This window comes from Felis catus, chromosome A2 (assembly GCF_018350175.1).
Source record: "Felis catus isolate Fca126 chromosome A2, F.catus_Fca126_mat1.0, whole genome shotgun sequence".
In the NCBI taxonomy this organism is placed as follows: Eukaryota; Metazoa; Chordata; class Mammalia; order Carnivora; family Felidae; genus Felis; species Felis catus.
In genome coordinates, this window is record NC_058369.1 from 75,328,148 (window position 1) to 75,341,550 (window position 13,403).

The 13,403-nt window shown below is 39.2% G+C and overlaps 1 protein-coding gene across 1 annotated transcript in view; it reads left to right on the forward strand.

The window, feature by feature from the left end:
* The window catches only part of VPS41 (VPS41 subunit of HOPS complex), a 186,059-nt gene that overhangs the window by 66,249 nt on the left and 106,407 nt on the right, over window positions 1-13,403 (forward strand). The window contains exon 5 of the mRNA XM_006929098.4: window positions 12,022-12,096. Within this exon, the coding sequence (XP_006929160.1) occupies window positions 12,022-12,096 (75 nt within the window). The remainder of the gene's footprint in view (window positions 1-12,021; window positions 12,097-13,403) is intronic.

Sequence of the window (13,403 nt, forward strand, 5' to 3'; positions counted from 1 at the left end):
TTGGTATCTCTTATAATATAATATAATATAATATAATATAATATAATATAATAGCTGTCCTAACTCACTGGTTTTGAGTTGCATTTCCGTGGTGATTAGCGATGGTGAGCACCCTTCACGTACCTGATGGCCCTTTGTAGGTCTTTGGAGAAATGTCAGTTCAAGTCCTCTGCCCATTTTAAAGTCAGATTATTTTCTTGCTGTTGAGTTGTATGAATTCCTTATATATTTTGAGTATTAACCCCCTTATCAGGTATGTGGTTTGTAAATATTGCCTTCCATTCTTCAGGCTGATCATTTTGGTGATCATTGCTTTGCTGTACAGAAGCTTTTAATCTGATGTAGTTCCGCTTATTGATTTGTGGTTCTGTTACTTGTACTTTTGTCGTCCTATATAAAAAAAATCATTGCTAAGACTGTCAGGAATCTATGTTTTCCCCCTATTTTCTTCTAGGGGGTTTAGGGCTTCCTAGCTTACCTTTAAGTTCTTAATTCATTTCGAGTTAATTGTTGTGAGTGATGTGAGATAGGGGTCCAGTTTCATTATTTACATATGAATATGAATTTCCCTACCATTTGTTAAGGAGACTGTCCTTTGCTCTTTGAGTATTCTTGAAATACTCAATACTAGGTGACCATATACGCATGGGTTTATTTCTGGCCTCTTGATTCTGTCGCATTGCATTGTGTGTCTGTTTATGTCAGTACCGTAATCCTGTTTTGACCATTATAGCTTTGTAATATAGTTTGAAATCAGGAAGTATGATGCCTCCAGCTTTTTCTTCCTCAAGACTGCATTGGTTATTTAGAGGCTTTTGTGGTTCCATATAAAGTTTAGGAATGTTTTTTTCTATTCACATGAAAAAGAATGTATTTTTGAAACTATATAAATTTTTAACTGATCAGTTGTCTTGTCGTTTGTAGAATAAGGAATATTTCAGCCACATCATCATACAAAATTTGAAACGTCACTTTCACACAGCTGTGCCTCCTTTCACCACTTACCCCTCCTCCCCCCCCCTTTATTCAGAGTGGAGAATAAGGACTTTGTAGGTTTTTACGTGTTCTAATTATTTCTACAGTTGGAATGAATTGTTGTGGTGGAGCTTTTTCCATCTGCAGAAACAGCAGCTTCTGTTAAAAGCTGGATTATCACATCAAGAGCCTCAAATTAATGTAGTTATTAAATCTTAGAGAGGTAAGATCGTCTTTAAAACCTCACAAGAGGGGCGCCTGGGTGGCTCAGTCGGTTAAACGTCTGACTTCGGCTCAGGTCATGATCTCACGGTTCGTGGGTTCGAGCCCCGTGTCGGGCTCTGTGCTGACAGCATAGAGCCGAGAGCCTGCTTCGGATTCTGTGTCTCCCTCTCTCTCTCTCTGCCCATGCTCTGTCTCTCTCTCTCTCTCTCTCTCTGTCAAAAATAAATAAAAATTTTAAAAAAATTAATAAAAATAAATAAAAACCTCACAAGAATACAGTTTTCTTGCATACTCATTTGAACAGGAAAATGTAGTCAGTATCACAGGGAAATGACTGCCAGATGTGGACCGTCAGCTCTTTAGCCATTCGAGCCCGATACTGAGTACTGAAAACCCGAGATGAAATCTTAGAGCCACGGAGAAAATTTGAGGGTTTAGAGTTAAAGGTTAGGTTGTTCTGGCCATAGAATAAGTCAGCGAGAAAATAAATGTTTGTTTTGCAGATTTGTAGAAAACCCAGAAGGAGGTGTATTTTTCAGAGACTTCTTAAATCCAGCTGGAGGTCTTGCTCACCTCAGGGTGTATCATCGGGGGAGGGTAAAATAAGCAGTAAAAAGAGCTTTTCCCGAGTATGAAAGAACAGGCGTCTGCTTTTCACACATGTAATGTAAGGGCAGCTTGCTTGCTAACTGTGACTAAAGAGCATGAACCTGCATGGGCAACCATGTGGATGTTGGGATTGCTAACTAGCGGATCTCAGAGAACGAAAATGAAATCCATCTCCTGGTTCTTATTCATTCCACTCCGTGTCCATGGGGACGCAGCATTTGTGAAGGAATCAATTATCCATTTGTTAGTCAGAGGAGCCTTACAAATTATACATTAGCAGATTGATTTCTTAGGTTCACTGTTGGGGGACCGATAGCTTCAGGTGGGGTGATGAGGAGTGTCGGGGGAAAAGAAGTTGCCACAAAGAACACCATTAAAGGCAGCTTTCGAAATGACCGTGAATTTATTCCTAATTGAAGAGCTGACATAATCCATACTAAGTGTATTTATTTCCAGCATTTTACATTAGGTGATTGATTATCACATGAGGTGTATGTGTTGGTAATTTTGCCTTTTCTTTAAATTTAAGAACTTGAGGCCACCTGTAGTGGACTTGGGCTTAGAAGGGGTATGCTGGTCCTCACCCCCTCCTGCTTACTCAGGCTTCTTTTTTTTTTTTTTTTTTTTGGTTCCATTAAGGAAACATTTTTGTATGTTCTATAGTGTCAGCTTGACATTATTGATTTTTGAACAAACTCACTTATATTGTCCAGAATTCCAAACATGTCTCCATTAGGAATAAAATTGTAGCTAATGGAAAATACAGCTGAGGCCATTCTTCTCTGGTCTTCCCCACCCCACCCCCCCACCTCGGTCCCTTTTTCTTGTCTACATTTACTCCAGTATCCCATCTTGGCAGATACCCCCCTCATCTGCCCACCCCCAAAATCGGTGTGTAAAACAGGCAATTAGAAAATTCCATATTGAAAAAGACAGAATCTTGCACTCTGTTTCCCCCTCCTGTACCCTTTCTGTTTTTCCCTTTATTTCAAGTATACAGAAATGGTACATATGTGTGAGGCATTTGTCCCTGTTTCTGTGAGACATGTTCATAGATGCCAGATCTGTTACTTGTGCTAATTGGTTGACAGCTGTAATGTTGAAATCCTGGTATTCTTTATCAAATATTATGGAACTATGAATAGAAACCGATGGGCACAGTGATGATAGTTGTCTTTTTAGATAAAAATAGATGCTGCAGGTGTGATGGCTTTACCATTTTGGCATCTTTTTGGTTTTAAGTGAATGAACTGATTACATGATCATTTAAAAATATTTATCTTTGAATTACAAACAAAATAAATATATGTTTGTAGAAAACTAGCAAAACATAGGAAAGGACAATCTAAACAATAATAGGATCTCAGCACCCAGCTATGACCAGTGCTAATATTTTGGAGTATCTACTTCCAGTCACATATATTATGTACAAATACTTGTCGGTATAGTCATATTTATAAACATTGGCTCGTGTCTCATCAGAGCCAGCCAAATTGTTTGAGTTGAGGGCATAGTCTTCCAGATGAGTGAGTCTGCTGCAGACTTCCAACACCAGGTACAAGATCTGGGAGGTTCTCCATTCCATTCTCCTGATTGATGATTGATTGATGATTAGTTGGAGGCCTCACAGAACTCACTGAAAGTTATTATACTCACACTTTATTACAAGGAAAGGATACAGTCAAAAAAAATCAGCTCAGGTAAGAGACACTTAGAGCAGACCCTGGGATACAAGATCCCATTGTCCTCAGGACATGTTACCGCCCTGGCATAGGTATTTGACAACCAGGGAAGCTCACACTGGTGTTCAGGGTTTTTACTGGGAATCTGATATGTAGGCATGATTGGTTACTGGGTTGTCCACATGCTTGAATTCAGCTTCCGGGTTGGTTGATACCCTGTGACCCAAAGCCCCCACCCGAAATCACAGGGTTAGTCTTTCTGGCATGGTCCACTGAAAGACTGTCGGGTCTTTAGCCTTTAACAAAGGCATCCCTATCAGGTGTGCAGGTGTGACAGATTATCTCCCAGAAGCCAAGGGCAAAGGACTGACTTCTCTTTGGAGAAAGTCAAATTCTTTATTACATAAATACGTTTTTTAAGCTTCGTTGTTTTTTGTTGTTGTTCTTTCAATTTTCATCATTTACATTCCTTGCTTTTAGAAGTTTGGATCATTTCTATTTCTTAGTGCCTTAAGAAAGAAACCTGCTGTGGAAAGCATCTTTGCAAAATAACCTTACTACTACTTATGTAAAACAGGCAATACACATTTTAAAGAATTTTGACACACAGTGTCAAATGATCCTTAGGAAAGTTTCTCCAGATTTGGCTCTACACCGATAGGGTATGAAGAGTGTCTGTTTTGGGGTTGCTTTGCCAAAACTGGATAAACAATCTTTGCTGGTTCCATAGACAAAATATCTCCTATTCTTATGTATTTGTTATTACTGAGGTTGACTCTTGTTGTTTACCTATAATTTGTACTATTTTTTTGTGAGTTGACTTTACTTGATTTACATGAGTAAAAAAATCCAAATATTTTCAAAACCTAAAGAAAATATTTAAGTGTACACAAGAGGTAAATATTCCTAATCCTTACCTGACGTCTCTTGAATCAGTTTTAAAATTATGGCCATCCCACTAGCTCAACAGTTTCTTCCTCTAGATTCAGACTTAGAACTTACAGTTTAAGATTATAAATTATACCAATGTATTAACTAGACTTTGTCTCCAATTCTGTTTGAAGTGATTTAGGAAATAGAAAGTATTTCTTCTTTCACTTTGAAATAGGGAAAGGAAGGAGATAGGAAATAAACATGTGGTAAATACCTCATCTTCTAAATGAGCCAGTGTATACAGTTGCATTGATTTGAAGTGAGAGGTAAAGTATAATTTCTAAAAATTTAAAGATAATCACTAACAGGATACAGACAGAATGAACAGCATTTAAGTTCATCCTAGACAGGCAAGAGAAAAGAATTTGGAGTGTAACAAGAGTAACAATGGAATGGGGAAACACACTTCTAAAAAGTACAAAATACTTCACTGTTAACTAAAAGAAAAATAGCCTCAGCTTTGATGTTTGAAATAAATATTAGGCATGTTGACAATAAAAATGTGAGGAAAAAGTAGAGTTGAAGGCAAAAGAGCATATTCGCTAGGAGACCCTATATCCTATTGATTACATGTAAAGGTAAAAGGAAACTCTAACAATCATACCTTTGTGCCAAATTATAGGGCATCTAATATCTAGAGTAAACTTTACTTGAAATGCAGGGAGAAATGGACAGAACTGCAGTCGTCGTGGGACGTTGTTTAAACTTGTTTCTGTCAGTCTTTAATCGAGAAGAAAAAAGTAAATAAGAGTATATAGAAAATAATATGATTTAAAAATATGTGTATTTTGAACCGCAAATAGGAGTTACTTTGAAATGCCACTTTTTAATGTTTATTTATTTTGAGAGAGAGAGAGAGAAAAAAAACGCATGTGTATGAGCTTGGGAGGCAGAGAGAGAGAGAGAGAGAGAGAGAGAGAGAGAGAGAGAGAGAGAGAGAATCTCAAGCAGGCTCTGCGCTGACAGCAGACCTCACGAACTATAAGATCAGGACCTGAGCCAAATAGTCAATAGTCTATTTGGACCAAATTGGTCCAAGTCTAATTGGACCAAAACCAATAGTCAGACCCTTAACTGACTGAGCTATACCCAGGCACCCCTGATACGATATCTTAAGTTTCAAAGAGTAATCAACTAAAAAAAAGTTACATAAACCGTATTTCTGACCACAATTGTAGTTATACTAGAGCTTTATTAATAACTAGATAAACAGATAATACTGTCACCATCCTTAGAAATGAAATAAAACAAAATAAAGTGTTACTTTTCCCAAAGAGGAAATAATTACTGCAATTCTGTATTATTTTCTGGCCTCTGGCCAGTTGGTGTACTCAAAGGCAAATGCTGAATGTATGGTTATTTTATGATTAACAGCCGAGCAGTAACAACTAATGCACTATATTTACTAATGTCAGGGAATTAGAATAAGGTCAAGACAGTTGTTCTAAGAACAAAAGGGAAAGTAAATATAGAATACATAGAAATTAATAAAGTAGAAAACATTAAAATTATTTTTTCATATTTGCAAATAGGAAAAATAGTAGCTACCTCTTTGTATTGCGTGAGGACTAAGTGGTATATGTATAAAACTCTTAGAGCCTGATGCATGATAAGCGTATAGTAAATGTTAGCAGTAGTGGTCATAGTAATGTCACTAGTGTTATTGCAATATGAAAAGAAGAAAAGGTAAAAATAAAAAAAATTTCATCACTAGCAATATGAAATGCAGTATTTTCTGGGAAAAATCTAGATGACTGGAATAGAAGAACTTTTGAGTTGCTTGACAGTCACGGGGAGCAGAACATAATCTAAGAAATAAATCTTTGATGGTATTGACCCCAGACGTTTTCATGGGCAAGTTCTTCGTAATTTTATTTTAAATTTTATAATGCTTATTTTTATTGTGAAGTACAGCTTTACAAAGCACATAAAATGTGCAGTGAAACAAATAGTTATAAAGCAAACAATCACGTAACTAACATTCTGGAGAATAGACCATATGACCTACCTCCTCTCCACGGCAGTTCCCTTAGAGGGACCCCACTGCACTGACCTTCCTGGTTAAAAATGCTTTGCTTTACTTTGTCATTTTCTGTCCTCTATGTGTACTACCTGTGCGCTATCTTGGAATTTTGTTGGTTTATTTATTTTTTTGAGAGAGTATGAGCTGGGGAGAGACAGGGAGACAGAGAATCCCAAGCGGGCTCCAAGAGTTGGACACTTAACTGACTGAGCCACCCAGGTGCCCCTTGCCTATTTTTGTATGTTGTGTAAATGGAGTCCTATTATACATATCAGGAATGAGAAAAGGGTGCTCACTGACGTTGCTACTCCCAGAATACAACAAAAGTATCAGAATTTACTTAGAGACGTTAAAGAAGGTCTAATAAATGGAGAAATGCTCCAGGTTTATGGATTAGAAGGGCCAATACTGTAAAGATATCAAAGGGAAAGCTTTCAACATTTCACCATTAAATAAGAATGAGGAATTTTTCTTTTATTATGCCAAGAGTTTTTACCATGAACGAGTGTTGAATTTGATCACTTTTGCATCTGTTGAGGTGATCTTTTGATCATTTCCTCATTTCCCTGCTGTTTTTTAAAAAAATTTTAATGTTTATTTTTAGAGCTAAAGAGCGTGAGTGGGGGAGAGGCAGAGAGAGAGGGAGACACAGAATCCGAAGCAGGCTCCAGGCTCTGAGCTGTCAGCACAGAGCCCAACAAGGGGCTCAAACTCCTAAACCGCGAGACCATGACCTGAGTCAAAGTTGGACACCCAACTGACTGAGCCACCCAGGCACCCCCTCATTTACTTTATTAATGCAGAAAATTGTAACATTAATTTCCCTATGTTATACCAGCCTTAGTATTTCTGGAATAAACATGCTTTTTCTATATATGCTGATCTTACTAATATTTTCTTTAGGTTGTTTCATTCATGCTCATGACTGAGATTCCCTTGTACTTTTCCTTTCTCTTAATATCCTTGTTGAGCTTTGTTATTATAAGGTTATGCTGGCTTGGTGAAATGATTTGGGAAACATACATTCTGTTCTCTGGAAGAATTTGTGATTGGAGTTTTTTATTCTTCAAACTGTCCCTCATGTATTTAATATTGTAGTGAGTGAGTAAAACTACATAGTAAGGTAGATAGTGGTGAGAACTACAGGGGGCACCAAGCAGTGAAGCAGTTGCAATGTTCAGGTGAACAATGGAATTTTATATCACTGGCCAGGTGTCCCTGAGGAGGTGACTACGAGTGAAGATTTGGCGGAAACACATTCTGGAAGTGGTCAAACAAGCACAAAGGCTTGAAGTCTAGAAAACAGCAAGAAGGTCATCGTGGCTAGAGGAGAGAGAACAAGGCAGAGAGTAGATGGGGGGGGGGGAGTTGGAGGCAGGGCTGGGCCAGACTGTTTAGGACTCTCGGGTCATAGTAAAAACTTCAGGTTTCATCCTGAGATGGGAGGCCATGGGGGTAAGTTTAAACAAAGGAATGACATTATCTGATCACCCGTGAACAATAGCTCTCTGCTGACTCTTTGAGAACAGACTTCTGGGAGAGTTAGGGCAGAAGCATGTCGACCAGTTAGGAGACTATTAGGATAATCCAGACAAGAATGATGGTGGCTTGGACCAGGATGGCAGCTGTAGGGCTGGTGAATGTGGTCAAAGTCTGGGTAAATTTGGTATAAGAGATGGTAAGAATTGTGCCAACAGATACACAGTAGTGTGTGAAAGGAAGACAGAAGTCAAGAATGGCTCCAAGGTTTTTTGTCCTGACAGCCAGAAGAATGTAGTAGTCCTTGACTGAGGTGAGAAAAGCGTTAAGAAGGGCCCTTTTCTTTTTAAAAATTTTTTTTTCAACGTTTTTATTTATTTTTGGGACAGAGAGAGACAGAGCATGAACGCGGGAGGGGCAGAGAGAGAGGGAGACACAGACTCGGAAACAGGCTCCAGGCTCTGAGCCATCAGCCCAGAGCCTGATGCGGGGCTCGAACTCACGGACCGCGAGATCGTGACCTGGCTGAAGTCGGACGCTTAACCGACTGCGCCACCCAGGCGCCCCAAGAAGGGCCCTTTTCTAAGAGAGTATCAGGATCTTGGGTTTGGATACGCTTTAGTTGACATGCCTGTTAGGCATCCAAGTCCATCTATAAAATAGGCAATTGTATATATTGTTCTGAGGTAGGGAGAGGCCCAGTCTAGAGATAAAACTCAGGAGTCACTTCATGGCTGGGAAGGAAATAACCAAAGGAACAAAGATATGTCAGAGAGAAGAGCTGCACAGACTGAACTGTGAAATACAGAAATCAGGAGATTGGGAGACAAAAAGGGGAGCAAAAAAAAATTTTTTTTAACGTTTGTTAATTTTTGAGAGACAGCGAGCAAACCAGTGTGGGGAGGGTCTGATTGGGGGCAGGGGGGACAGGATTTGAAGCGATCTCTGTGTTGAGAGCCTCAGAGCTAGAAATTTAGAAGGAAAACCAGACAAGTATGGTTTCCTGGAAGTAAAGAGAGTTATCAGCAGTGTCACATGCTCTCATGAGGTAAAGTAAGCTAGGCACGAACAGTGACCACTCTGTTTAGTAACATGAGGGTCATTTCATCTTAAACTTCACATGAAGTTGGGAAAAGCCAAGGAAAGTGTGAAGAATTATGACTAGGTCTTGCCTCTTACCAGATAGGAGAACATGCTAGGTATGCTATGTATATTATAAATAGGTCAGTGATGGATTGATCTTGCAATGGACAAAAGAGACCACAATTGAAAACCCACAAGGTCATCTCAGTGTTTGTAAATATTTATTGTATGGAAGACATAGTTCTCTTCAGATGAAGGGTGGATTATTTAATGCGGCCAGCCCAACTGGATATCCTTTTGGAAGAAAATGAGTCCTGAAAGGATTAAACACTTGGACATTAAAATAAGGGATAAAACAATAGCCATCTTGCAAGAAAAGGAAAAAAAAAAAAAAAGAGAGAGAGAGACCACATACACTGTCTGGGTGAGGTATTGTACCCAGACCTCATGCCCTAAAAGTAAAAAGGAAATTAGCCAGAAAACAACAAACATATTCATAGAACAATGACTAAGAGCTGTGAACAAACTAAGCTGCTTGAGCACATTAATTGGCCGACAGACTTAAGAAAAATGCTTAAGTTTATTAGCAGTCGGGGAAACAAATCAATGAATATTGATCATTGGCAGAAAAGTAAAAGAACAAATATCTGTTGCTAATGGTGATGTGAGGGAAAGAGGATCCTTATACCTTGTAGATCTGATTCCTCTGTAATATTGCAACTGTGGATTCTACTCAGGAAGAAACAGGTTGTAATGAAAAGTTTGGCTTGTTTCTGCCCAGCCACTGAGAACTACTGTTTTGGACAGGACAGGAAACCTTGGCGTCGATAAGGCTTCATGCACCTGTTAAATTATAATTTGAGATAGATTACAACCAACTGCCAATTAAATTACAGTCAGAGGAACATGGGGTTTATATTTGCCAAGAGCAAAATGGGTAGTAAAATGTTTGTGGAGCGCCTGGGTGGTTCAGTCGGTTAAGCGTCTGACTCGATTCTGGCTCAGGTCATGATCTGACGGTATGTGAGTTTGAGCACAGAGCCTACTTGGGATCCTCTGTCTCCCTCTCACTGCCTCTGTCTCTCTCTCTCTAAGATAAGTTCAAAAATATATAAAATGTTGTTTGGTGAGGGGCACCTACCTGGTGGCTCAATCGATAAAGCATCCAACTCTTGATTTCGGCTCAGGTCATGATCTCACAGTTCGTGAGATTGAGCCTCGCGTTGGGCTCCATGCTGAGCACGGAGCCTGCTTGGGACTCTCTCCCTCTCTCTCTCTGCCTGTTCCCCAAAATAAACAAACTTTGGAAAATAAAATAAAATAAAATAAAATGTTGTTTGATGATCAAAAGATGAGAATTAGGGAACTGGTAACAGAAGATACTCTAGAAGGAAAGCATTTATCTGAAGAAGATTGGTTTTCTATATTCCATGCTGCCCATGATAGCATTCCCTTTACAGGACACCAGTCCACTGCTCTCAGGGTCGGATCCCTGGCTCGTTCTCTGTTGTGATTCTCATCCGTGGGCTTCGGTCTATGTTCCTGTCAGAGGGATCAAATCTGTCTTCAAGGTCTTTTCCTCTTTAACACTGTAGGAACTTTTAAGGAGATAGGTTGTTTTTCAAAGATTACATTTTACAGGGGTGTTGCTTGTGTGGTGATCGAGATGGGGAAAGATTGTGGAGTCTGCCGTCTCCACCTGGGATGGGGGGAGTTTCTCTCACCGTCACCAGTCAGTGAGTGGGTGGCCTTCCGAAGTCTGGGAGTGTTGGTCTGCCCTGACCTTTGCTTACTAGCTCCAAGATGCGTTCCGCTAAGAAAAGAACATCCCATTTTGTATATTTCCATTTATTCCTATCCAAAAGCCAACTTATCTTAAGGTTAGAGACTTGAAAAAACTAATCTGCAGATTTCTGTCATAACTGATAAAGGCCAACTTTTCTTTCCTTGGTTAGTTTGTTCTATCATGTTTTGGGTAAAGTAGCTGGAAACTGCAGTTATTTAAGAAGGAAAACAAAAGCTGGCCATTGTTTAATGTTGTCAACATTTACCAATTTTTTAAATAAATGTTTAATGTTTATTTTTGAGAGAGAAAGAGAAACAGAGCATGAGCCGGGGAGGGGCAGAGAGAGAGAGGGAGACACAGAATCTGAAGGAGGCTTCAGGCTCTGAGCTGTCAGCACAGAGCCCGAGGCGGGGCTCGAACTCACGAACCGCGAGATCGTGACCTGAGCCGAAGTCGAATGCTTAACCGACTGAGCCACCCAGGCATCCCCAACATTTACCAATTTTGACTTCTATTAGAAAATCCACCTATCTGAATATTTTAGTAAGTAAACAGCTGTCTACATAGAGAACCAGAAAGCTGTGAAAAATAAAAGTTCAGTTGGGTATTTACGCTTGGGAAAATACATCCAAAATAGAATGCCTGTGTTCGGTCTTCACAGAATTTTTAAATTTGAGATTACTGGAAAGAATAAGGAGAACAAATTAGGGAATATCAACTAGACCCTGTGGATTTCCCTCCAGAAAGTACTAAGCATGAAGTATGAATACCAAGTTGATTCAGTGATTTGTGAGAGAAGGACAAATAGAGTGACTGATGAACTGAACTAAAACGGTGAACATTTTTCTTTACATCTTCATTTTTTTATTTTGGCTTTTGTTGTGTTCTTTTAATGGATCTGGTTGGGAAGGAATTTTAGGAGTATGGAATAAATAGAACAGAACAAATAAAAAGGCATGTAACCTGTAACAAAAATAACATTTTAGCTGGGACTTCAAGCACACAAAATAAAAAATTTTGAGGTGATCTTTTTCCATGTGTGAGAACAAAGCTATATGTCACCATTTTCACCTGCAAAAACAAAATATGTGTTGCACTCCTGCGTCTAAGCTAAGAGATGATTTGTATCACTTCAGTGTTTACAAGGAGCCAAGGTATTTGGTTGTTGACGGATTATTTTCCTGAAGTTTTACATGTTTGTTTGTTTGTTTGTTTGTTTTTAATAGAGTCCTGTGAAGATAAATCAGATTAGCCTGGATGAAAGTGGAGAGCACATGGGTGTGTGTTCCGAGGACGGCAAGGTATGGCCATGACCTGGTGTCGGAAGCCGTCTGAGGGCTGGGATGTCCCCCAACCGCAGGCGCTTGGAAAAGCCTTCTGCTCACTGTACCCCTGCCTTAGGAGAGCCTTGACTCCTCTTTTTGGGTATTGGACATGCTTCGGATTGCTCATAATTAAAGTAAAATATATTTTGCACAAATGTGCCTGAGGAAAAGTAATTACAAGAATGTCAATAATGTAACTAGTATTAAGCTGATTAACAGCTGTGGCAGGGCAACGTGTCACCTTAATCATTATCCCTGTGCCACTTATACTTCAGTGACTAGTCTGCAGTTCCTGCAAGACAGTAGTTTAATGCCTTTCTGCCATAAATCCACAAAATTGGATTTTGTGGGTATGATTTCTGTGGGCCGGTGGTTTTCATTTCCACACAAGTTATGAATGTTTCTCTTGAATTATAGAATCTTTTGATAAGCAATCATAGTTTATCAGAAGAATAAAGTGTCTTACAATGGCCACATTAAATAAATGTAAAATCAATATATGTACAGTTTTCTAAAAACCTGGCACCCACTTCCTCAACCGAGGACATACATCATTTGTGTGGTGTGTAACTAACAATTATCAGTGCCTCTTGCTGGTGTTGAGCTGTGACATTTAGTGGCTGTGGTGATTGATTTTCCACTTATAAGAATGTCTTTTTTGTTTTTCAGTCGATGGAAGTCTTTTCTAATGTTGGTCAGCAATGATAAAATTCTAATGCATGGTGTATTTAAGCTACTTCTCTAAAATAACAGTTTCAGGAGAAAGTACGTGAAGAGTCCTTCCAGAATCTCACATGATCCTGACCGAGTAGAACGCATTTCCTAACCTAATTTTGTATTTTTACATGACCTAAATTCAGTGGGTCATTAATATGAGTGGATGAAAGATCGTGTACTCCATCTAAAAAATTTATACCCGTTCAATCTGTTAACAAGAGAAAAATGAAGTCCTCCTACAAGAATGCATTTTATTTTTATTTATTTATTTAAATTTTTTTTAATGTTTATTTATTTTTGAGACAGAGGGAGACAGATCATGAGTGGGGGAGGGGCAGAGAGAGAAGGAGACACAGAATCCGAAGCAGGTTCCAAGCTCTGAGCTGTCAGCACAGAGCCCGATGTGGGGTAGAGCCTACGGACCCTGAGATAATGACCTGAGCCAAAATCGGTAGCTTAACCCACTGAGCCACCCAGGAGCCCCAAGAATGCATTTTACATGTCTAAGTTGAATGTTGCCCAAAGAGTCTTTTGAAATGGTAATCGGTAACCTCTTTGCTTTCCAA